Consider the following 25,511-nt stretch of genomic DNA (forward strand, 5'->3'; position numbering starts at 1 on the left):
TATTTTAATTTATTTTATGAATGTATTTTAATTAAATCATTACTAATAAAAAAATATTTAATTATTCGTTAATTAATTATTTAATTAACTATTATCTATTTTGTTGTTAACTATTAATTAGTATTAATAATTAATTAATTATTATCATTAATTAATATTTTGAATTTATAATATTTTATTAATACTTATGACTTAATTAATAATTTGAATATTATATTCTGAAATATTAATTAATCATTAAAATATTTTTAATTGATTAATGCTTTTATTTATTATTTATTTTAATCTGTTTATTAATTTTTTTAATTAAATTGTTTTATTAATATTATTAAATAACTAATGATTTATTAATGGGTCATTGGTTTAATATTAACTCAGAAATACTACGAGGAAGGTGTTTTTTCTTGTTAAACAAGTTCCCCCTCTATTACCACTTGTTTCCCATCAAAGTGGTGGTATTCCACATCTTAAGAATTGGGATCCCATCTCATGATATCCCACAAACCAGACATGGGAAGGGAAGAATATTCCAGAATATTCCATATTTTCCCTTCCCATCCCACAAACTAAACGGAGCCTTAATGTCATCAGGCATTGGGGTATGTAAAGCCTTCTGGAGAAGAACTGCAATTGGTAAGCTTAGTTAGGGCAAAACCAAGGTTTAAAATTTCGATATGATATGCCCGATACGGGGCATATCATATCGTATCTTTGAAAAAGCGATGCAGGATATGCATGGAAATTGGACATTTCATCTTTTTTCATGCGTATCGGACCCGTATCGAGGCATATCGGGGGTGTATCGGGGCGTATCGGTAGCATATCGAAGAAAAAGATACGGCCAAAAACTGAAAAAAAAATTAAAGGGGGAAAGCAAGCTTCTTTTCCCCGAAATAAGCTTTCTTTCACCCCCAAATGACTCTAAAACTCCAAACTTCATTCCTAGAGTGCTAGATTTGCAAAAGTTTGCAAGAAACAAGTGTGAATCATTATTTTTTGAATATTTTTCAAATTTTGAAAAAAATATGGCAAAAATAGGTAAAGTTTTTTCAATCTTTAATTATATATTGTGATTTCTTTTTTTTTTCTTGAATGTTTAAATTTATGTTGATCTACATTTCTTACATTCAAAATCACATTTTTTTTTTTGTGTTATCAGTAGATTTATGGAAATTTCATGAAGATATTTGGGGAAATATAAATTAACAAAAAATTTGAAAATGTAATTTTTTCTCTACGTATAAAGACTAAATATGTTTTAGATCTATGGATTTATCTATCATATCCATAGAGCAATTGAAATTTCTTCTTTAATATTTTTTTTGATTTTTTATATTTTTACAATTAAAAAAATAAATAATAATTAATTATATTCTATCATTTAATCACAACAATTGAATATATTATAATTATATGGATGGTCTATCATATCCATACACCATTTGAAATTTCTTCTTTAATGATTTTTTTATTTTTATATTTTTAGAATTAAAAATAAATAAATAATTAATTATATTTTAACATTTGATCACAATGACTGAATATATTATACATCTATGGATGATCTATCATATCCACAAAGCAATTTAAATTTCTTCTTTAATAACTATTTTTTAATATATTATATAATCTTTATTTATTCTTTATAATTTTTGGAAGTGAATAATAATAAATAATTATTAATTATATTTTCACATAGAGATTGTGCCTATGCATGTTTATGGCTGGATAGGAGAGTTGGGTTTTTTTCATCCCATAAAACATTAAAACTTAAGAATTATAATTTATAAATTATAGTTAAGCATATGATTTTTAATGAAATTATAATTAGCTATAATATATTTCTTCATAAAACCATTAAAATATATTAGTTTAATGTATATACACCTCATTGAGGTCTTATATTTAGTGTTGTTGATGTATTTTTATGAGTTATTAAAGTATTTATAGTGTTTCCAAGCATATCTATGCGTATCTTAGTTTTTCTCCGATACACATGCGTATCCAAGATGTATCCCGATACGTCTCTTAAAATTGCCTTTCCGATACACTTGGTGTTTCCGATACTTTGAACCTTGGGCAAAACATGAGTTACTGTTTGTTTATGTAAAGTCATTTCATCCCTAAATACTTGCTTTGTTTTCTTTGGGGAGGTGGGGGATAAACTTTTTGAGTGACAATATGAATATGAGGGAGTTTGCTAGTTGCTACATACTATTTTTTATATTATTTAGTATATTATTATTAATTATTTAAAATTAATAATTAATTAAGTGATTATTATCATCAATTAATATTTCACTTTCTATTAGGTTATAATTTATTATTATTATTTTATTTTATAAATTCCTATGACACAATTAATTATTTTAATTTTTTGATATTAATTATTAATAAATTAATAAATTATTTTACATTTTTTAAATAATTACTTTAATTTATTTTATGAATCTATTTTGATTAAATTATTAATAATAAAAAAATATTTAAGTATTCGTTAATTAGTTAATTAATTAATTATTAACTATTTTGTTGTTAATTATTAATTATTATTAATAATTAATTATTATCATTAATTAATATTTTGAATTTATTAGTATATTTTATTAATACATATGACTTAATTAATAATTTGAATATTATATTCTGAAATATTAATTAATCATTAAAATATTTTTAATTGATTAATGCTTTTATTTATTATTTGTTTTAATTTGTTTATTAATTATTTTTAATTAAATTGTTTTATTAATATTATTAAATAACTAATGATTTATTAATAGGTCATTGGTTTAATATTAACTCTTAGAAATACTACGAGAAAGGTTTTTTTTCTTGTTAAATAAGTTCCCCCTCTATTACCACTTGTTTCCCATCAAAGTGGTGGTATTCCACATCTCAAGAATTGGGATCCCATCTCATGATATCCCACAAACCAGACATGGGAAGGGAAGAATATTCCATATTTTCCCTTCCCATCCCAAACTAAACGGAGCCTTAATGTCATCAGGCGTTGGGGTATGTAAAGTCTTATTTCATCTGGGGAAGAACTGCAATTGGTAAACTTAGCTGGGGCAAAACATGAGTTACTGTTTGTTTATGTAAAGTCATTTCATCCCTAAATACTTGCTTTTTTTTTCGGGGGGGGGGATAAACTTTTTGAGTGACAATATGAATATGAGGGAGTTTCTAGTTGCTACATACTATTTTTTTTATCCTATTGGCTATTGATATACAATTAGGTATCCCTGTTCTTTGCTTCATTTGGCTATATGCTTCGGTTCTTTCCTGTCATCCCCATGAAGAACATGGTTTCTTGATCACTCTTTTCCCAGTTCTTTACTTCCCTGTCTTTTGTACAATCAAATTACATTTTTTTTTTGTGTGGTTGGACATGGCATCATAGTCACACATTGGACACATGTAGGCATCTCTATCTAGAGGTAACTTAGGCTGCATCTGGCATGCTTCCAGAGAATTGATTCTGATGATCTTTGTGATTCTAATGCTCACTTTTATTCTGGATATCTGAAAATAATCAAACATTCAGAACTGCTTCTTTCTTTTAGCTCAGAATTCATTCTAAAAAATTATTCTTTGGATAAAAAAGAACTAGCTTTATAAATGAATTGCTTTAGGATTAAAATTCATTTTAGTTCTGTGGCTTTGGAATGGAGTTTTAACCACAGACAGCCTTAATTCATCACAATTGTCTTGAAAAATGCTCTCATGCACAACATAGTTGATCATAATTCCTTTGTTTTCAATTATAATTTGTATATAAAATTTCATGTAAATTAGCTTATCTTATTTTATGTATATTCTTTTATAGCCCCCTTCTTAGACTAAACTCAATGATGCTAAAGACTAACATGTATTTCTGAACATATTAAATAAACTGCTGGAGCATTACTTAGAAGAAAAACAGCCTTTTGAAATGAAAGGACTATTCAAAATATTGCAGAGAGTTGATTGAGAGTAGCAGAAATCAGGTTTCAAGAAGAGAGAAGAGGAAGAAGAAGGTGGCGGCCATAAGGGTTCAGAGAGAGATTTCGAACATTATCTCCTCTTACACCCCTAATCCTATTTTGTTAACTTATACTTTAGTAATTTACAGAGAGGCCCCTGGTTGGGCAAATAATTAAAAGACATAACATAAGAGAAATAAAGGCCTAAATTGAGGCCCATTACAGCAAAGAACATAAGGAGATAAAATAAGACAGCCTATGGGCCATTCAGCCCATCTTCTCTACACTCCCCCTCAAGCTGAGCATAGATGTCAATCATGCCAAGCTTGCCAGTATCATGTAGAAGTTTAACCTTGGGAATGCCCTTGGTGAGGAAATCAGCTAACTGTCCTTCAAAAGTGATGAAAGGTAGACAAACTTCTCCAGAAGCCACTCTTTCTCGATTGAAGTGTTTGTCAACTTCAATATGTTTGGTTCTGTCATGTTGCATTGGATTGTGAGCAATGTTGATGGCAGCTTGATTATCACAGTATAACATCAATGGCTTATCATGCTCAATACCTAGTTCCTCCATCAAGGATCGAAGCCACAACATTTCAGAAACTTCATGAGCCATAGCTTTGTATTCAGCTTCGGCTGAAGATCTGGCAACAACTGATTGTTTCTTGCTTCTCCAAGAAACAATATTACCTGCCACCAAGCTACAGTACCCAGAGGTAGATCTTCTGTCATCGATATTTTCGGCCCAATCAGCATCTGTGTAGGCTTCAAGTTTCATATGACCATGCTTAGCAAATAGAATTCCCTTTCCAAGAGAATCCTTTAGATATCACAAAATTTGTTCGGCTGTTGCCATGCGAGTGTCCCTGAGAGCATGCATGAACTGACTAATTCAACTGACAACATATGCAATGTTTGGCCGAGTCATGCATAGATAGAGTAGTTTCCCAAGTAGCCTCTGGAAGACTCCCTTATCTTCCAACAATACTCCATCCGAGGCAGAGAGTTTATGACTCATATCAATAGGAGTAGCAATTGGTCTAGCACCCATCTTCCCTATTTCAGAGAGCAAGTCAAGTACATACTTTTGCTGAGAGATAAGGATTTCATCCTTGGATCGGGCAACTTCTATGCCAAGAAAGTATCTCAATTCCCCCAGATCTTTGATCTCAAACTCTGTATGAAGGAAGATTTAAGATCATTAATCCCTGATACATCATTACCAGTCATAACAATATCATCAACATACACAATCAGATATACTGCCAAAGATCCTCTCTTCTTCACAAAGAGGGTATGATCAGACTGACTTTGTACATAGCCAAAGTTAACAAGGGCAGCCTTAGACCTTTCAAACCATGCCCTAGGGGACTGCTTAAGTCCATAAAGAGATTTCTTCAGCTTGTAGACTTTCCCTTTCATATATGTTCCATACATCCCTGGAGGAAGAGACATATAAACCTCCTCATGTAACTCTCCATTCCGAAATGCATTTTTTACATCCAACTGGTAAAGTGGCCAGTCTGAGTGTGTAGCCAGAGATAGTAGAACTCTCACAGAAGTCATCTTTGCAACAAGAGCAAAGGTCTCCAGATAGTCAATCCCATTTGTTTGTGTATAACCTTTTGCAACCAGCTTAGCCTTGTACCTTTCAATGGTGCCATCAGCATGATATTTGATGGTAAAAAACCACTTACAGCCTGCTGGTTCCTTTCCTTTAGGTAAATCAACCACTTCCCAAGTGTCATTCTTGTACAGGGCATCAATTTTTGTTCTCATAGAATCCCTCCATTCTGGAATAGTAAGAGCTTCTGACACAAACTTGGGTATTGGGTTAGAAACAACAGATGAAAGATAGCCAAAATACGAAGGAGAAAGCAAACTATAAGAAAGGTGTTTGGAAATGCAATGTGCAGTACACTTCCTTTTTCCTTTCCTAATAGCAATAGGGATATCAAAGTCTAGGAAGGATGGCTCCAAAGGGGCTGTATCAGCACTTGTTGTCTCTTCTGTGACTGGAAGTGCAGGAGGCTCATGTGGTGTAGGGGAAACAATTTGCTCACTTCTAGTTCTCTACCGTTGGTACAACCTGGGATTAAAAAGAAGATGAGGAAGTAATGGAGGAGGGATAGGAACACTGGAATGAGAATGAGATGACTGATCCTTCCTTGATTCATTTGAAGGAGGAAGAGGCTCAAAAGAAGACTCAACTAGGACAGGAAGGGGGAGAGAAAATAACTGTGACAAATTCTCCCCCTTTGGACAATGCCTCTCCTGAGAAGAATCATGAAAAGAAGAAAGCTCATCAAAGGTGACATCCATTGAGACATACCGAGTTCCAGTCTTTGGATTAAAACAACAATAACCCTTTTGTGTGGGGGAATAACCAAGGAAAATGCACTTGTGGGCTTTTGGTTCAAATTTATGTCTCTGGACACTTGGAATATGTACATAACAAGTGCAGCCAAAGACACAGAGTGGAATAGGAAAAAGGTCCTTGCCCGGATGAAGAAGACTGAAGGGAGACTTAAACCCCAATACCCTGGATGGCATACGGTTGATTAGGTAGGTTGTAGTGAGAATAGCATCACCCCAAAATTTTGTAGGGACATGTGAGGCAAACAGGATACTTCTTACAACTTCAACAATATGCCGACTTTTTCTTTCAACAACTCCATTCTGTTCTGGGGTCCTAACACAGGAGCTTTGGCGAATAACCCCCAAATCAATGAGATAACAGGTTAAGTTCTTCTCAAAATATTCTTTTGCAATGTTGGATTTGAAAATTTTAATTCTGGTATCAAACTGGATTAGAACAAATTCATGGAATTGCCTCACAAGTCTGGGAACTTCATCAAAAATATCCAAGTGAATGGTGAAAAATCATTAATGAACAAGATAAAATATTTGTAGCCACCCATAGAAGGTAAGTGGTAAGGCCCCCACACATCAGAGTGCACAATATGGAATGGAGAAGAAGATCTTTTATTACTCAAAGGATAACTACTTCTACAATGTTTTGACAACTCACAAGACTCACAATGAAGACTGCACAAATTAATTCCCTTAAATAGTTCTTGGAATAAATGACTTAATGCAGAAAATGAAAGATGACCCAAACGAAAATGACATAACATGACACAACTGACAGACTCTGAAGATGTAGATCCAAAAGCTGCTTTTCCAGGTTGTCCATGGCCTTGTCCAGGAGTGTCCAACAGATATATTCCATTCGCCTCAGGGCCACTCCCCACTTTCTGAGACTCCAAATCCTGAAAAACACAGTAGGAAGGAAAAAAAAGGTTACACAACAGTTCAAAGACTTAGTTAGGCTGCTTACAGATAACAAATTTGTATTTAGTTTGGGTACATGAAGAGTAAAAGGAAGTACCAATGAGTCTGTAGCCTTGATGGTTCCCTTGCCAGAGATAGGAGCAAGAGAGCCATTGGCTAGGGTGATTTTGTCACGGCCACTGAGTAAATCATAAGAAACAAACAAGGTGGAAGGGCTGGTCATATATGATCAAAAGCACCAGAATCAATAATCCAAGGGATCCTACGATTACCTGAGATAGTTGCATGATTGGTAGAAGCCCGTATACCTGAATGAGCAAATAAGAAGAGGTTGAATTTCCTAGAGGGTTGGAAGAAGAGGCTACACCCTCTAGGTGACTGATCATCCTTCCAAACTTCTCATACTCTACCTTCATAGCTGCTAACTGCTTACTAGTAGTCTTCTCTTCAGTTAGACATCTGTCACTATCTGGACCAGCAACAATATTGGCACTCCCTGCCTTCATATTATCAGACTTCTTTTGAAAACGAAGGGGAAGAAACTCCGGATGCAATTTCCAACACTTGTCTTTTGTGTGTTTTGGTTTCTTACAGTACTCACAAATAATTTCTTTCTTCCTTGAGCCAATTGGATTTCCTGTAACGCCCTTAGGTTTCACTTCCATATTAGCAAAGTGATTATTTAGACCAGCCCCTTGAACCTGGACTAGTCTCCTGCTTTCTTCACTACTTACCAAGGCATAGGCTTGAGACAATGAAACACTATCATTGGATAAGATATTTTGCTTTGTGATGTCATATTCTGGATTCAACCCTGTCAGAAACTTAAACACCTTGTTTCTCTCAACAAGTTTCTTGTAGGTCTCTGCATCATTAGTGCTTTCCCAGGCTACAATTTCCATCAAATCAATTTTTTGCCATAGAGATTTCAATATTGAAAATTAAACAGCTAAAGGTTTCTCCCCCTGTCTTAAATTCTTCACATCACTCCTCAGCTTGTATGCTCTAGCCACATTTAATTTCTGGGAATAGATTTCAGCAACACTATCCCATATTTCCTTTGCTGAATTCATCCACAAATAATGTTGACTAATCTGAGGTTGCATTGAGTTCACTAGCCATCTGATTACAGTATAATTTTCTTGCATCCATTTTTCATAGGATGGATCATCTTCCGAGGGAGCCTTTTTGCTCCCGGAGATATAACCCCATTTGCCTCTATTGCAGATATAATTTTTACTGATTGTGACAAAGCCAGATAATTAGTTCCATATAGCTTGACTGTGGTCATAGCCAATAAAGAGTCAACAGAGGCTCTTGGAACCTGTTCGGATTCAGCAATATGCTTGTTTTCAACTTCTGAAGGGTCCATCTTCTTAAAATACTTCAAAAATAACTTTAATAACTTTGAATGACAATCAATGGAGATAGAAGAAAAACTGTGTTGTGAATCAACCTCTATGCAGCTGTACCTGCTAATTGTGTCACACCCGGAACCCGAGAGAAACAGAGAAAACTCAGCTACACCTTGTAGACTTCATAGAACACCAAGCAACTTGAATCGATCTTCAAGATGAAGAATAAGAAGTTTTTCAGTCACTGAGCGCCCAAGTCAAACTCCCTGTGGGGCCTGCAATCAGATTTCTCTAGAAAATTAGGGTTTCGGGTAACACACTTGAAGCTATCAGGAGGACGACAAAGACAGTCTCCTCTCTAGAAACCACTTACAACTGGGCTGAAACAGGTTTCTTTAACTATTCATCCGATTCAGTTCTCCATACACACTATGTATGGGAAAAAAGAGGTGAAAAAGAGAAGAAGAAGAGCCTGCTCTGAAACCAAGAAGAAAAACAGCCTTTTGAAATGAAAGGACTGTTCAAAATATTGCAGAGAATTGATTGAGAGTAGCAGAAATCAGGTTTCAAGAAGAGAGAAGAGGAAGAAGAAGGTGGCGGCAATAAGGGTTTAGAGAGAGATTTCGAACATAATCTCCTCTTACACCCCTAATCCTATTTCATTAACTTAAAATTTAGTAATTTGCAGAGAGGCCCCTGGTTGGGCAATTAATTAAAAAACATAAAATAAGAGAAATAAAGGCTCAAAAATTGAGTCCCATTACAGCAAAGAACATGAAGAGATAAAATAAGAAACAGCCTATGAGCCATTCGGCCCATCTTCTCTACATACTCTTTTGTGGATGTTTCAGGGTTTCTATGTCAAATGTATCCATGTCAGATCCTGAACATCTGTTGGTGTTATTAAATGGATCCTTCAATATAACATGTTGCTGATGTAAGGAAAATAAAAGAAAAAGAAAATAAAAAAAAAGAAATGATAGAAACTTTGAGAAAATGAAAAATAAGCAGCTTCTTGCTTTGGTTTATTATGTGTGAATGATATAATAGGGTCACTAAAGCTTGTTTGCTTACTTGTTTGGCTAATTTGCTTGCTTAGGATCCTGAAGTGTGTCCATTTGTTGAGCAAGATTCAACAACCTTGCAGCGGCTGCTTCCTGAGATACCCCTTTGGGTGAAGAATCCAGATTATGATCGCGTATGTTACAAGTGGTTGTTAGTTTTGTACTTCATTGACAACTGTATTTTCTGATCACTTATTGCCCACTATAGTTTCTAATAACCAAGTTGCTGTTGTTTGTACTCCTGTGAAGATTGATTGGCTTAATAAGTTCATTGCAAGTATGTGGCCTTATCTTGACAAGGTATTTGCATATTGATCCATCTTTGAAATTGATCTGGTGGTGCTATATATTTTCCGACCTTTTTATTAGGTATTTATGGATCGAATTTCTTATTCAGGCAATCTGCAAGACGGTGGAGAATATTACAAAGCCTATCATTGCTGAGCAAATTCCAAATTATAAAATTGAGTCGGTTGAATTTGAAGCACTTACATTGGGCACTTTACCACCGACTTTCCATGGTTAGCCAGTTTAATACACCTGTTAAATTGTTTGTCCCCCAAATTCTTGTTTTTCTTAATATAATCATGTTTACATAACAAATATTGTAATGAGATTTGCCTGAATCTTTTAGAGATGCTATTGTCCTCTATGTCTGTTGGTGATTCATAATAATATTTCATGTTTGAGGCTCATCTCAGATTTGATGGTAACTCCATGCCAAACCCGGGGCCCTCAGGGAATATGGTCAATGGTCTTAGTTTGACATGTGTAGCCCAGACTAACTAGTAAGAAGTTGGCACTCACTATCAAGAAATTCTTGCCGACCAAGAACTCACTTATAACCTATTGTCCTCTCTTCTCTTCTTTCTGCTTCTTCAAGTATTTTCCCTTTCTCTATTGTATCTGAACATATTTGATTTCTAAATCATTTCTTCAGTGAACCCTATGGTCAACATGCTGGAATTTTTGGCATCTTGGTTTATTACTTATATTTCTTATATTTTGTCATATAATGTTGCTTCTGAAGGCCCTTGGCATCACACTGTTAATTGGAGGTGCTTGTCTTTCTATTTTTTCTTGATGCCATTTGTCTGTAGGGGAAAGAAGAAATAGGAAACTGTTATAAATAGACAGATATATACAAATACATTTGCTGTGTGAATGGATATTGTATTTGTACCTTTTTTATGTAAGAGATGTTCGTAAGGCATTACTCTCATATTGTCACAATTCTTGTCAGGTATGAAAGTCTACACTACTGATGAGAAAGAGTTAATTATGGAGCTATCCTTAAAATGGGCAGGAAATCCTAATGTTATTGTTGCTGCAAAGGCATTTGGGTTGAAAGCAACAGTGCAGGTAGTTGACTTCTTTTCCAACTTGTTCTGTGCAATTTATATTAGTCTAATTTAATAATATATTAAGGAAATTAGTGTTTTTTCAAAATCTACTGTTATTGTATGGTTTTTTATTATTGAAATAACTATGGAACAAAAAAGGATTTAAAAGAGAATAAGGATTAGTACTGCAGGTTGGCATCATAACTTCATAAACTGAGGGATTGGTTGCAGAACCAAATTGTCCCATGTTTATTGCAGGTGCCTTCTAGTATTCATCAAGTTCTCTATATGAAATTGGAAAAAAAACCCACTCTAATGCCTGTAAAGTTTAATTACTTGTCTCCATTGAAAGAGAATTCTATTTTTTGTTATATATTAATTATGGTTAATTGGTTAGTAATGTTTGGAGGATTTTAGGCAATGGATTTACAAGTCTTTGCTGCACCGCGTATTACACTTAAACCACTGGTTCCAAGTTTCCCCTGTTTTGCCAAAATTTTGGTGTCTCTTATGGAGAAGGTATGTAGTAATTTACCATATGATTTTAATTTTGAGTATGGAACAAGATTTACTCCCTATCCTCCCATGGCTCTCATTGCTTGTGTGTTACATATGCACATGACTTTTGAGACCCACCACTTAGCGTTTCCAACCAGGGTTTTTCTAATAAAGGATTGATCCCCCCCTCCAAGGTGAATATATCTAAGTGACTGGGAGACAATTATCCTAGATGATTTCCATGTCATCCCTTTTCTACTGTTGGGAATTTAATTGTTGGAAGTTGGAACTATTAAGTGGTAGACAAGGCCCTACTTTTAAATTAAATATTTCTAAATGGTTCTTCTGTTAATATTGGTTTGACAGCCACATGTTGATTTTGGACTAAAGCTTATGGGTGCAGATGTTATGTCAATTCCTGGCCTGTACATATTTGTTCAGGTACATTATTTTTTTATTTCCTGTCTTATGATTCTTGATTTTCTATGTGTTGTCTTGGTGTTATTATATGTACTTCTCATTACCCTGCAGGCTGTAGCCTTGTAAGGCTGAGAGAAATTAGGGATAACATACATCACAAAGCTTACAAGATACATCTTCATATCAATTGCATATCCATTTCATCTCTTAAATGAAGCCTTACAACAAACTCAAATACTTAATGACTAAGGCGGTTTTGCTGTTTAGTAAAACCAAATGTTGATCTGTACTCTGAATAGTTGAAATCTGAAATCTACTTTCAACTTCTGTATACTTCTGAATGCAATTGAACTGTTTGAATATCCAAATGCTGTAACATTTGAAAACAACCTATTTTACAAATTTACCCCTTATCGAGTTGGAGGAGAAAGAACAACATAACATAAGAAAAAAATGGAAATGAAGTTCAGCATTCACCAATTCATTAGCTCTCAAAATGCAAAGGGAAATGTTGGTGAAAAGAGAAGGGTTTTGGGTAAGAAGATAAAAGAGTGGCACTTGTGTCAAAATAATTTTGGAAAAGATTATTTGAAAAGCCAAAAGCCTGTTAGTGCTTCACAGAAGGGAGTGGGCCTATGAGACACTAAGAGATTGTACCAAATGAAGTGGGACCATTGAAAAGTTGTCTTTTTTTTTTCAATTTCAGTGGTCCATTCAGTGTGAACAAACACCATCTAAGAAATGGTTTTTAGAAAACACATTGAAGGACCCCGTTCAAAAAAATAACATTTTCATATCTATCACTTGTTGCATTTGGCTCAGTAACCTTAAGCACTGAAGGTAAATAACTAAGTCGCCTCCTATTATCATTTGACAAGATGGTATACTTAACCTTAATAGAAGAGGAAATGAAAATATCAAAAGGAAAAAAGAGAAATGCAATAAAAAACAAATAATACAATTAAAACAGAGAGGGGCCACTGGAAACCTTCTTGTCTTTATATAAAATTGAATAGTAAAGTTTAATGGATCTGAGAAATGAAACTTTAGAGAGGTTTTTTTATGATACCCAGATACCTGTACAAAGGTGATGTATCATGTTAGTTACTTCAATTTTTAATCTATATTCCATTTCTGATACCGTGTCCAACCATACCCTTGCCGTATGTATAGCATAGGTTTTATTTTTAGATTTAGTTAATAATTTAATATATAGTTAGGTGCAAGGAAATTTGTGTAACTTTTGTGGAATATCAACTAGGGTATGCATGGAACAATAAGTTTAAATTGATACATATAAGCGATTCAAGTGAAAACTGAAAAGATATTATATGCCACTTTTTGGTTAGTAGCCAATAATTGATTTATAGATAGTACAAGAAATATCAAATTACATTACAGTATGGTATGTGAACCTTCATTTTTCACTTTACAATAGAAATAGTCCATTGTTGCTCTCTCCAGAAAAAAAAAAATGTAAGTTAAATGGTACCCACCCAGATCAATGTCTGTATGCTCCCTCTTAGCTAATGAATATATTGTATGTCATATAAGATCAGGTTTGGGACTTTGGGTTGAGTGGGATTGTACTACCTGATACCTGGAAAAGCAAACCTAAAACCTGATTTGACTAGTCCAGATTGGATCTAACCTGACCGAAGTTGCACCCTCTACTTGTATTTCATTTATGTATTTCGAATCCTTGTATTTCATTTTTAACATAATTTAGTTAATCTAGGTGTGCAACATAAAATGATATCTGTTTAATCATTTCTTACTACTTAAAACCATGTCCTTTTTGGTCTACCTCTAGCTCTTTTAGCTCCTTCAACTTGTAAGAGATCACTTCTTATGGGCACTGCCGAAGGTCTTCTCTGCATCATATTACCAAACCATTTTAGTCTACTTTCCTCATTTTGTCACCTACTGGAACAACTCCTAGGTTGATAGGGGTCAATCAGAAAGACTTATTCTAGAAGGAAGAAGGCCCTGCAATAGGTCCTGATATGGCACAGTGATGATACTTAGAATTTGGGCTGAATTGGACACAAGGGGTAGTATTGTTTTTTAATAAATTTTCTGTGGAGTCAAATAATAGGATCTGATTTATCTTTATAGTTAGTTTATGTTTAGAGCTTTAGAGTTGTTGAATAAGCAGGGTAAGAGTTATTGAGTCTTCTTGAATTAAAATAGTACAGTGGCAATTCTGTAATTTTATGTTTTTTGAATTCTACTAGGATTCTTTTGGGCTTAGTCGATAAATATGTTTTGGACGTTTTGCACATGGAGTAAAATTAATTTGAGATTTTACAACGTATGCAATGCCTGATGAGTGATTCCCATGCCCTAGAGTGATTCTGGACACCATGTTGAATGATTCCAAGTTTTCTCGCCACTTTTTGTTTTTTTTATTTTTTGGAAAAGGTAACTTCCATTTAAAAGACATAAAAAGGTGACTTTTTTTTTCTGCCCCTTTTCTCATTTTGTTTTTGTTAGTGAGCCGAATAGGGGTAGTTTAGTAATCTCATGTTAGTTAAGTACTTTGCTTATGTGGTTGTTTTATTAGAGTACTCTGCCCCACACTTAAGTGAGGGCAGTTTAGTCTTTGTAAGTGTAATTAGAACCTAATAAACATAAGGGGGTCGACTGAATGGGAGACTAATCAGTTTCGACTAAACCCTCCTGTTCTCTCTTTCTCTTGTCTTCTTCCTCATCTTCTTCTTCCTTCTTCACTGGTTCGGGTTACTGTAGCTGCTCCAAAACATGGTTCAGAGCGAGGTTTCTGACCTGCTTCTGCTTGTAAAGCATCTCAGCTGTGTTCGTGACACCTTCTTCTTCGTTTCTGGTTAGTTAATGGAGAGAGCTGGTTCGCCCTAGGTCTGAGACATCACAGCTCGTTGCTCTCTGCTGCGCACAGTTTTCTTCATCAAGGAAGGTGATTTCAGCAGTGAATGGTTGGCTGATACTCTCAAAGGAAGGTTGGTTATTTAGTCCTTTTGTGTTGCTGGTATTTCTGGGTAGGAACCCTTCAAGAATCAGTTAGTACTGATTAGAACCTAGAGAACTAGGTTCATTGTTGCCCTAGGAAGGGCTGTGTGTGCAGTAGCCGAATGGTGTAGGGCTGCTGTGAGTTGTTGAGTGGTGTTAGGGCTGCTGTAGGTGGCCGAGTGGTGTAAAGTGGAATGCAGTGACCTTTCCAAGCTCCTTGTGGTTGTGTAATGCCCTCTTAAGTGTGTTAAACAAGTCTGAACTGGGTGTAGCAGTTTGACTGTGTTGTGGTGCTTGTGATGCACAATTTTTTTATTGAGTGGTTGTAAGAGGGCCTACTGTTGTGTTGTGGTGCTTGTGATGCTTATGTGGGTCGTAGGTGTGTGAAGTCAGCAGTAGTGTGAAGAAGAACAAGTGTGTGCTCCCACTGTTGTGTTTAGGGGCTGCAATAGGTGCTGAAGTATCAAACTGTGAACAACATCAATCAGCTTGTAGCTGAGAAGTAAGGTTAGAGGCAACTGTGAAAGAGTACAATGGCAGCAATAGGAGATGGCTACAATGATCAGAAACCTAGTGTGGTAATTTCCTCCGACTACCTAGGGGTACAAATGACCTCAATTAAGTTGAATGGGGAGAACCATGTTCCATGGGCTAAACCAGTGGAAGTGTTTCTCAAGGCAAAGAAGAAAGTAAAGCATGTAAGAGATGAGAAGCCACCGGAGGACTCTCCAGGGTTTGATGATTGGGAACAAGAAGATGCTCAAATCATGACTTGGCTGTGGAATAGTATGGAACCCAAAATTAGTGCCAACTTCATGTTCCTTGATACGGCTAAGGATATATGAGAGCATGCTAAGAAGCTATATTCTGGACAAGATAACACAACAAGAGTGTATCAGCTTTATCAGGAGTATTTTGATTTACAACAAGGAACCAAAACACTAGAAGAGTACTATGCTTGCATGAAGAATATTAGGAATGAACTCAATGTCTATCACCCCCTTACTTCAGATATTAAAGTTCAGCAACAACAAAGGGAGCAACTAGATGTTACAAGATTTTTAGTGGGGTTGAAGTCGGAATACAAACCAGTTAGAGCCCAAATATTGGGGGTCTCTACTCTTCCTACACTTGAGGAAGTATTCTCAAGGCTTCGTAGAATTTCTTTGGGACAGACAGAGAACTCCACACAGTCTGATAGATCAGCACTTGTGACAACTAGAGGGGTTGGACATAGTACAAGAGGGGGAGGTCATGCTCCCCGAGGAGGCCGTGGCAGTTCCATGATTAGTCGGGGTGGCCGTGACTCGGGGAGGCCGTGGCAGAGGGAAGAATAACTCTACAAGGAAATGTAGTCATTATGGTAGAGAGGGACACACAGTGAACTTTTGTTATGATCTACATGGCCCTCCCTCTAAATGGGCTAATCATGCTGTAGCATGTGAGGTTGATATCAGTAACAGTAAACCGGCAGACCGAACTCCTCCCACATCTACATCTACCTCTGGGAGGGAGATGGTGAGCATACCGCGTGATGAGTATGAATGGTTCCTTCAAACTACTTCACAGCATACCACTGCCACACTTGCCCAATCAGGTATTGCTTGCATGTCATCTAAAACCTCTCCCTGGATTATTGACTCTGGAGCCTCAGATCATATGACCGGGACTCCAGGTGTGTTCTCTTCTCTTTCTGAAACCTCCACATCACAAACCATTACACTTGCCAATGGGTCCTCATCCCCCATATGTGGTGTTGGTAATGTTGACATGGCTTCTGTGCCCTTATCATCTGTTTTATATGTCCCTAAGTTTCCATTCAATCTTATGTCTATTAGTAAAATAACCAAAGCTCTCAACTGTTCTGTTACCTTCTTTCCTTCCACTTGTGTTTTTCAGGATCTCAAGACGGGGAAGAAGATTGGTGGGGGCCATGAAGCTGGTGGATTGTATTATCTTGACAGTGGTGGATCTTCAATTGCTCTTCAGACTTCACTTACTCCTCTACAATGGCATTGCCGACTGGGACATCCATCTCTCAAGGCTCTCAAGATTTTGGTCCCGTCATTGAGTCATTTGTCAGTTTTGCAATGTGAGTCATGTCAGTTTGGGAAACATCGTCGTGTGTCCATCAGTCCAAGAGTTGAGAGTCGTATGTTGAGTCCTTTTTCTTTGGTTCATTCAGATGTTTGGGGTCCAATCAAAATAGAGTCTTATAATGGGTACAAGTATTTTGTCTCCTTTATTGATGATTGTTCAAGAATGACATTGATTTACTTAATGAAAGAAAGAAGTGAATTGTTTTCCATTTTTCAAAAATTCCATGCTGAAATACGCACACAATTTGGTGTTCCAATCAAAATTCTCCGTTTAGATAATGGTCGTGAATACTTTCTTATTTCATTTCAACAGTATTTAGAACAGCATGGCATTATTCATCAGACATCATGTGCATTCACCCCTCAACAAAATGGGGTAGCTGAACGGAAGAACCGTCAGCTTCTTGAAACTGCTCGGTCTATTCTTCACCACATGAATGTTCCTAAACGGTTTTGGAGTGATGTTGTACTCACTGCATGTTTTCTCATTAATCGGATGCCCTCCTTCATCCTTCATGGTCGGCCCCCCTTCTCTATCTTGTTTCCCACTTTATCTCCATTCCCATTAATTCCTCGTGTCTTTGGTTGTGTGTGCTTTGTCCACAATCTGAGCCCTGGAATAGACAAGCTAGATGCACGCTCAATTAAATGTGTCTTCCTTGGCTACTCACGGACTCAAAAAGGGTACAAGTGTTATAATCCCATTACCCGGAAGTGCTATGTCTGCCCTGATGTCACCTTTTTTGAGTCAGTCCCCTTCTTCTCAAGTCCTGAAGCGCCTTCGTCTCCACCCGTCCTTCCTCTTCCTCTTCCTGTCAGTGATCCAGTTCCAGATGCTGTTGTTGGAGTACTCATCACTTCATCCCGTGCAGATCACCACCGAACGTCCACCAATCCGGCAAGTGTATACACGTCGAACGACACCGGCCCCTCCTCCAGCTTCTACCTCATCTGCGGATCCTCTCATGGCTCCTATTGTTGAACCTTCAGACCTTGACCTACCCATTGCCTTACGGAAAGGTAAACGCAGTTCTACCCTCCATCCCATTTCTAATTTTGTTTCATTATCTCGTCTTTCTACCTCACATCGCCAGTTTGTTTCCCTTTTATCCTCTATTTCCATACCTAACAATGTTCAAGAAGCTCTCAGTTCACCTGATTGGCGGCGGGCAATGGAGGAGGAACTTTCTGCTCTTCAACATACTCAAACGTGGGAACTTACTACTCTCCCACCTGGTAAGCATGTTGTGGGCTGTAAATGGGTGTATACTGTGAAATACTTGCCAGATGGTAGTGTGGAGCGTCTGAAGGCCAGACTTGTTGCTAAAGGTTACTCACAGTTGTATGGAGTGGACTACATGGAGACATTCTCTCCGGTGGCTAAGATTGGTTCTGTTCGTGTACTAATTTCCCTGGCAGTTATGTATGATTGGCCTCTGTTTCAGCTTGATATAAAGAATGCCTTTCTCCATGGTGATCTTGTGGAGGAGGTATATATGGAGCAACCACCTGGGTTTGTTGCTCAGGGGGAGGATGGTAAGGTATGCAGATTGAAGAAGGCAATTTATGGGTTGAAACACTCGCCGCGTGCTTGGTTTGGGAAGTTTAGTGAAGAGTTTTGGAATGAAGCAGTGCCAGGTAGATCACTCAGTGTTCAGCTATGACTCAGAAGCTGGGAAGATTCTATTAGTGGCCTATGTGGATGATATTGTCATTACTGGCAGTGATAAATTGGGGATTGGCAAATTAAAGGTATTTCTGCAAAATCATTTCCAAACAAAAGATCTTGGAACATTGAAGTATTTCTTGGGAATAGAGGTTGCCAGGTCAAAACAAGGTGTAAATCTGTGCCAAAGAAAATATGTTCTTGATTTATTGGAAGAAACAGGACTGTTAGGTGCAAAACCGGCTGAGACCCCTATGGAACCAAATGTTAAGTTGAGCAGTGATACAGGAGAAGTATTTGAAGATCCTGGAAGGTATAGACGACTAGTGGGAAAGCTGAACTATCTGACTATCACGAGACCCGTCATATCCTTTGCAGTCAGTGTGGTGAGCCAATTCATGCAGAACCCTCGTATACCTCATTGGGATGCAATTCTTAGAATTGTGAGGTATCTGAAAGGAGCTCCAGGCCGTGGACTATTGTATAAACCAAGAGGAAAACTTGAAGTAGTGGGGTATACAGATGCAGACTGGGCAGGCTCAGTGAATGATAGAAGATCTACTACGGGCTATTGCACATTTCTTGGAGGAAATCTTGTGACGTGGAAGAGTAAAAAGCAAACGGTTGTGGCCAGAAGTAGTGCTGAAGCTGAGTATAGGGCCATGGCACATACTACCTGTGAGTTAGTGTGGTTGAGGAATCTTCTACAAGAAATTGGGTTTCACATGGATAAACCTATGAGACTGTATTGTGACAACCAAGCTGCACTCCATATCTCATCCAATCCTGTATTTCATGAGAGAACAAAGCACATAGAGGTTGATTGCCACTTTGTGAGGGAGAAGGTCCTTGCTGGAGAGATAAACACAGAACATGTGGGCTCGAATGATCAATGGGCAGATTTGTTTACAAAAGCTCTAAACTCAAGGAAAGTGAACTATCTATGTAACAAGCTGGGATTATATGACATATATTCTCCAGCTTGAGGGGGAGTGTTAGAGTGAGCCGAATAGGGGTAGTTTAGTAATCTCATGTCAGTTAAGTACTTTGCTTATGTGGCTGTTTTATTAGAGTACTCTGCCCCACACTTAAGTGAGGGCAGTTTAGTCTTTGTAAGTATAATTAGAACCTAATAAGCATAAGGGGGTCGACTGAATTAGAACCTAATAAGCATTAGAGTACTCTGCCCCTCCTGTTCTCTCTTTCTCTTGTCTTCTTCCTCATCTTCTTCTTCCTTCTTCACTGGTTCGGGTTACTGTAGCTGCTCCAAAACAGTTTTTAATACTTCAAGAAGCCATTACTGCTATCAACAGCTTTTTCATCAAAAGGCATCCATTCAACCTTCTCAAAGGATTGGAACCAATCTAGGTAAATTTTCCTTTAATTTTCATCAGAACTCAGAAAGTTTTCATCCGGACCATGTTTGTCCTTTTGGACACTCCCAATATATTCTTACATTTTTTGTGCCTCCAAATAACAACCTAAAATTCCACCTAGAACCCATTTGTTTTTTTGATCTTTTTCCCAGTCCTGTAATTTTCGTCCTTTTATGTCATATATGTATGCTGAACCTGACCAACTTGGTTGCCCCATACAGCTATACATTTTAACCCTTCATATGAATTTTCAATAAAAAAATTCCTTTCCTAGACCTGTTTTCCCCATTCGAAGTTTTTTGTTGTCTTGGGGTGAATTTGCAACCTTTGCGATTAAATCTCCAGGATTTTTCTAATGTAATCAATCTTTGTTTTTGTCCTAAATCACCCCTACTCATCCCAGCCCTCCTAAGCTTATTCTTTTGTCATTTAAGTCCTACATCATACATTCCTTCAAATAAGTTCATTTTCTACCTTGCCCTTTCTAATTTTCCCACTCATCCATCTCAACAATCATATATCTCTGTTGAAACTAATGTACTGATAAAATTAATGGCTTGTTATTAACAGCTAAAAGCCAGAGATATCAGAACTAACTTTTCTTTGCACAAAATATCAGCATTCCTTTCGATATTTAAATAGGTGACAGTATCCTATGCCCTCAGAATCTAGGGAATGGAGCTTTCTTGTTCTGTTGTATTTAGGATTGGTTACAATTATCCAATTTATACTGTAGATTCACCCTGAAGAAGTTAACTACTAATTTTGTTCAGTACAACCAGTAAACAGGCCAGTTATACCAACTTCTCTTGCCTTCATGCAAAGATAAACCAAATTGATTTATCATCAATTGTCTTTCACGCTCCCATTGCTTTTTATTGTCATTTTGTGATTTTTCCTGTAGGAATTTATCAAAGATCAGGTTGCAAATATGTATTTGTGGCCAAAAACCCTAGAAGTTCAAGTCATGGATCCCTCAAGGTAAAGTTGCATTCTTCTTGTTTTTGTTCTATTTCTTTTCCTTAATGTCCTGTGTCCTTGTCACTTTAATGCTTGTAACAAAGGAATCTTGATCTGAAATTTACAGAGCTTTCAAGAGGCCTGTTGGAATTCTCCAGGTGAAGGTTTTGAGGGCAAAGAAGCTTAAGAAAAAAGATCTTATTGGGGCCTCAGATCCTTATGTCAAACTAAAACTGACTGGGGATAGTAGGCTTTCATCAAAAAAGACGACAGTGAAGCACAAGAACTTGAACCCTGAATGGAATGAGGAATTCAGTTTGGTAGTTAAAGACCCAGAATCTCAAGTTTTGGAGCTTCGTGTCTATGACTGGGAACAGGTATGCTTCTGTTTTAGAGCTTTTTCTATTTCCATGTTTTGTTGCTCAAGCTATGCTCATTCCTTTTCCCTAGGTTGGCAAACATGACAAGATGGGAATGAATATGATTACTTTGAAAGATCTCACTCCTGATGAACCAAAAGTTATGACTCTTGATCTTCTTAAAAACATGGATCCTAATGATGTTCAAAATGAGAGGTCACGTGGGCAGCTCGAGGTGGAAGTGACTTACAAACCTTTTACAGAGGATGATATACCTAAAGAATTTGAGGAGTCGAACACTGTGGAAAAAGCTCCAGAAGGAACACCTGATGGTGGTGGTCTGCTTGTAGTTATAGTTCACGAAGCCCAAGATGTTGAAGGGAAGCATCACACTAATCCATATGCTCGCCTCATTTTTAAAGGGGAGGAGAGAAGGACCAAGGTACATAATAGGCTCCATATATGCAATGAAAAAGGTGACCCATTTTGCAAATACTCAACAATACATGTATTTAAACTGTTAAAATGCTGCTTGTAACCTTACTAGTGAGCCTTCTTACAAATACTCAACAATATGTGTGTTTGAACCATTAAAATGCTGCTTGTAAGCTAATTATACCATGAACAGCTGATTTTCTTCACATATTTTCATGTACTTTGAGTAAAAATGTAACACCTTTATTTCATTACCTTATAAAGGGTTTTCATAACCATCATCATCATTGAGACAACTTTATAAATTGTATTCATCTGTTCTGGTCTGTCTAGTGCCATATTTTCTTTTGTTAATTCAGTATTTTCACTTGTAATTCCATGAGTTGAAAGTTTTATTGCTTTTATTTTATATACCCATTAAACTTGCTACTTAGGATTGATTTCAGAATTATAGGGATCTGACATGACTTTGTGATTCATATTATCTTGAATAACTCCTGTTATGTGCTGGTGCAGCCTATTAAGAAGAACAGGGATCCAAGATGGGAAGAAGAGTTTCAGTTTATGCTGGATGAACCGCCCATTAATGATAAACTTCATGTTGAAGTAATGAGTTCCTCGTCAAAACTGGGCCTTCTGCATACTAAGGTATTCGTTGCATCACCCTTCTGTTTTTTAATGCTTGTAAAAACATTAACACTACCATAGAAATGAGAGAAACGAAATTTTTAAGAAATTATGGGTATCATCATCATCATCATCCAAGCCTTATCCCAACTATATGGGGTTGGCTACAGGAATCCTATTTCATCAGTCCATTCTGTTTAATGCCATATTCATTGTTAAAGTATTGGCCCTTAAATCTTATCTTACTACTTCTAGCCATGTTTTTTGGACTACCCCTTGCCCTTCTAGCCCCTTCAACTTGTAACAAGTCAATTCTTCTTATGGGTGCTGTCTTTTATTTTGTCATTTTTTCACTTTAAGTGAATTCTTCTAGTTTGGTCATTTTGTCTTACTTTAAGTGAGTAGTGTAATGTCTTTTATTTTTCACTTTAAGTGTTATGCCCCATACTTAATTGGGGGCATAACTGTCTTTGTAACACACACTAGTAACATATAAATACAACCTGGACGACTAGAGAGAGTGGCTTTTCTCTCTAGTTTGTAACACACAGTAGTAACTCTCTCTCTCTCTCTCTCTCCCCCCTTCATTCTCTTTCTTTCTCATTCTAGGACTGAAGATCGAATCTGTAACATGGTATCAGAGCATTGGTAATCGGTCCAGAAGATCAACCCAGATTTCTTCATCGTCTCCTACTCTCCTACCCTATTCTTCATCAGAAATCTCATTGATCCCTTGGAGAATCAAAGAGGCGCCAGAAAGGAGTGATCATTTTTTCCCTTCTGGAGGTTTTCATGCCTCCAGTTAGTACTGAAGTGGTTGGTAGAAATCCTCTAATCAATGGATTGAAGAGGGCTGTGTAGTGGACAGATTAGTGCATAGGCGATTTGTGTGGTATAGATAGCTGGATTTTATGGGTGTTACAGTGAAGAACAAACACAGATTGATTTCTGAACTGGTGGTATGTGTTTCAGGTGTACATGGGTGTTTTTGTGGTGCTGAAAGTGTGTGGCAGCATTGATTTTTATTGCTGAAAAGTATGACAACAGATGTTTTCAGAAATAATCAGCCATTTGTGGTACAGCGTGGTGGCTAGCAAGTAGGGTGGTGTGATGTATTAGTGAGTGGAAAGTTTTTTTTTCTTTTACCCATTGGCAGCTATGGGAGACAGAGTGAATACAAATCTAATGGCATGATTCCCCCTAATTACCTAAATGTGCAGATGACCTCTATTAAGCTGAATGATGAGAACTATGTACCTTGGGCTGAGTCAGTAGAAGTCTTCCTTAGGGCTAAGGAGAAGATGAAGCATGTGAAAAGAGAGAAACCCTCAGTTGATTCTCAAGGGTAACAATGATTGAGAACAAAAGGATGCACATATTATGACATGGTTATGGAACTACATGGAATCCAAAATTAGTGTGAGCTTTATGTTCTTAGATATGGCCAAGGAGATTTGGGATCATGCAAAGGAGCCTTACTTTGGACAAGACAACACTACTAGAGTATACCAGTTCTACCAAGAGTATTTTAATCTGCAATAGGGAAATGAAAGCCTTGAGGAGTATTATGCTAGCATGACGAATCTTCAGAACGAGTTGAATGTTTATCATCCCCTTGCACCTGATGTCAAAATTCAGCAATAACAAAGAAAACAACTTGATGTGATCAGATTCTTAGTGTGATTGAAGGCTGAATATGAGCTAGAGAGAGCAAAGATATTAGGTGGTTCAGCCCTTCCCTCTCTTGAGGAGGCGTTTGCTTGTCTCCGTAGGATTTTATTTTGACCTTTAGATAACTCTACTATATCGGATAGGTTTGCCTTTTTTTGACAAGAGGGGGAGGTTGTTGAGGTAGAGGAGGAGGCTGGGGAGTTCAGATAGGTCATGGTCCAATGTTTAATTGTGGTGGTGGGCGCAATGGAGGTCGAGATTCACAAAGAGGTCGTGGTAGAGGACATAGTAATGGTCTAAGTGTACCTATTGTAGAATGGAGGGGCACATTGTTAACTTTTGTTATGATCTACATGGGCCAATCATGCGGTGACAAGTGGTGGTGCAAGAGATGAAATTCAGCATATTGATCAGACACCTTTTACATCACAAATGCCTTTGTGAAAGAAATGATGAGTGTTCCACGTGATGAATATGAGTGGTTACACCAAGGCACCTTATAGTAGAATAATTCTACCCTTGCCTACTTAGGTATGGCTTGTCTAGCATCCAAACCCTCCAATTGGATTATTGACTTTGGAGCTTCCAATCATATGACTGGGACTCCAAGTGTGTTTTCTTCTCTTTCTTAGTCTCCTACTTCTCACATGATTACCCTTGCTAATGGCTCTACATCTCCTATTTGTGGTGTTGGTATTTGGCAATATTAACTTTGATTCATTATCTTTGTCTTTGGTTTTGTATGTTCCCAAATTCCCTTTTAACCTTATGTCTGTTAGTAAATTGATCAAGTCTCTCAATTGCTCTATCACCTTTTACCCCTCTTTTGTTTTTTAGGATCTTAAGATAGGGATGAAGATTGGTGGAGGGCATGAAGCTGGTGGATTGTATAATCTTGATGGTGGTAGTTCATCAGTAGCTCTTCAATTGTTTCTTTCTCCCCTCTAGTGGCACTGTAGACTTGGTCATCTCTCTCAAGGCACTTATGTTATTGTGTTGTTGATCCATCCTTCTACTTCGGAGTGTGAGTCGTGTCAGTAAGGTGTGCAGATTCAAGAAGTCATTTATAGGCTTAAACAGACACCACGTGCATGGTTTGGTAGATGGGGTAGTGTGGTAAGCCAGTTTATGCAAAATCCTCAAGTTCCACATTGGGATGTAAGAATTATGGGATATTTGAAGGGAATTCTAGGTTGTGGCTTGTTAAACAAGACTGGAGGGAAGTCTTGAAATAGAGGGCTACACATATGATGATCAGGCTGGTTCAATATCTATTAGGAGGTCCACTACAAGGTATTATACCTTTCTTGGGGGAATTTGGTGACGTGAAAGAGCAAGAAGAAGATGGTTGTGGCAAGAAGCAGTGTTGAAGTTGAATAAACCATGGC

The 25,511-nt window shown here is 37.0% G+C and overlaps 1 protein-coding gene across 5 annotated transcripts in view; it reads left to right on the forward strand.

Annotated features, from left to right (window-relative positions):
- The window catches only part of LOC104603619 (synaptotagmin-2-like), a 34,137-nt gene that overhangs the window by 7,066 nt on the left and 1,560 nt on the right, over positions 1-25,511 (forward strand). For 4 of the 5 annotated variants that reach the window (XM_088888652.1, XM_088888651.1, XM_010267679.3 and 1 more), the window contains 10 exons: positions 9,717-9,815; positions 9,931-9,981; positions 10,079-10,202; positions 10,925-11,043; positions 11,442-11,543; positions 11,889-11,963; positions 20,976-21,052; positions 21,159-21,408; positions 21,482-21,832; positions 22,342-22,473. In XM_088888652.1, the coding sequence (XP_088744778.1) occupies positions 9,717-9,815; positions 9,931-9,981; positions 10,079-10,202; positions 10,925-11,043; positions 11,442-11,543; positions 11,889-11,963; positions 20,976-21,052; positions 21,159-21,408; positions 21,482-21,832; positions 22,342-22,473 (1,380 nt within the window). The remainder of the gene's footprint in view (positions 1-9,716; positions 9,816-9,930; positions 9,982-10,078; positions 10,203-10,924; positions 11,044-11,441; positions 11,544-11,888; positions 11,964-20,975; positions 21,053-21,158; positions 21,409-21,481; positions 21,833-22,341; positions 22,474-25,511) is intronic. The other variant, XM_010267680.3, reaches the window with a different exon arrangement.

Source organism: Nelumbo nucifera, chromosome 5 (assembly GCF_055504915.1).
Source record: "Nelumbo nucifera cultivar China Antique chromosome 5, China Antique-T2T, whole genome shotgun sequence".
In the NCBI taxonomy this organism is placed as follows: domain Eukaryota; kingdom Viridiplantae; phylum Streptophyta; class Magnoliopsida; order Proteales; family Nelumbonaceae; genus Nelumbo; species Nelumbo nucifera.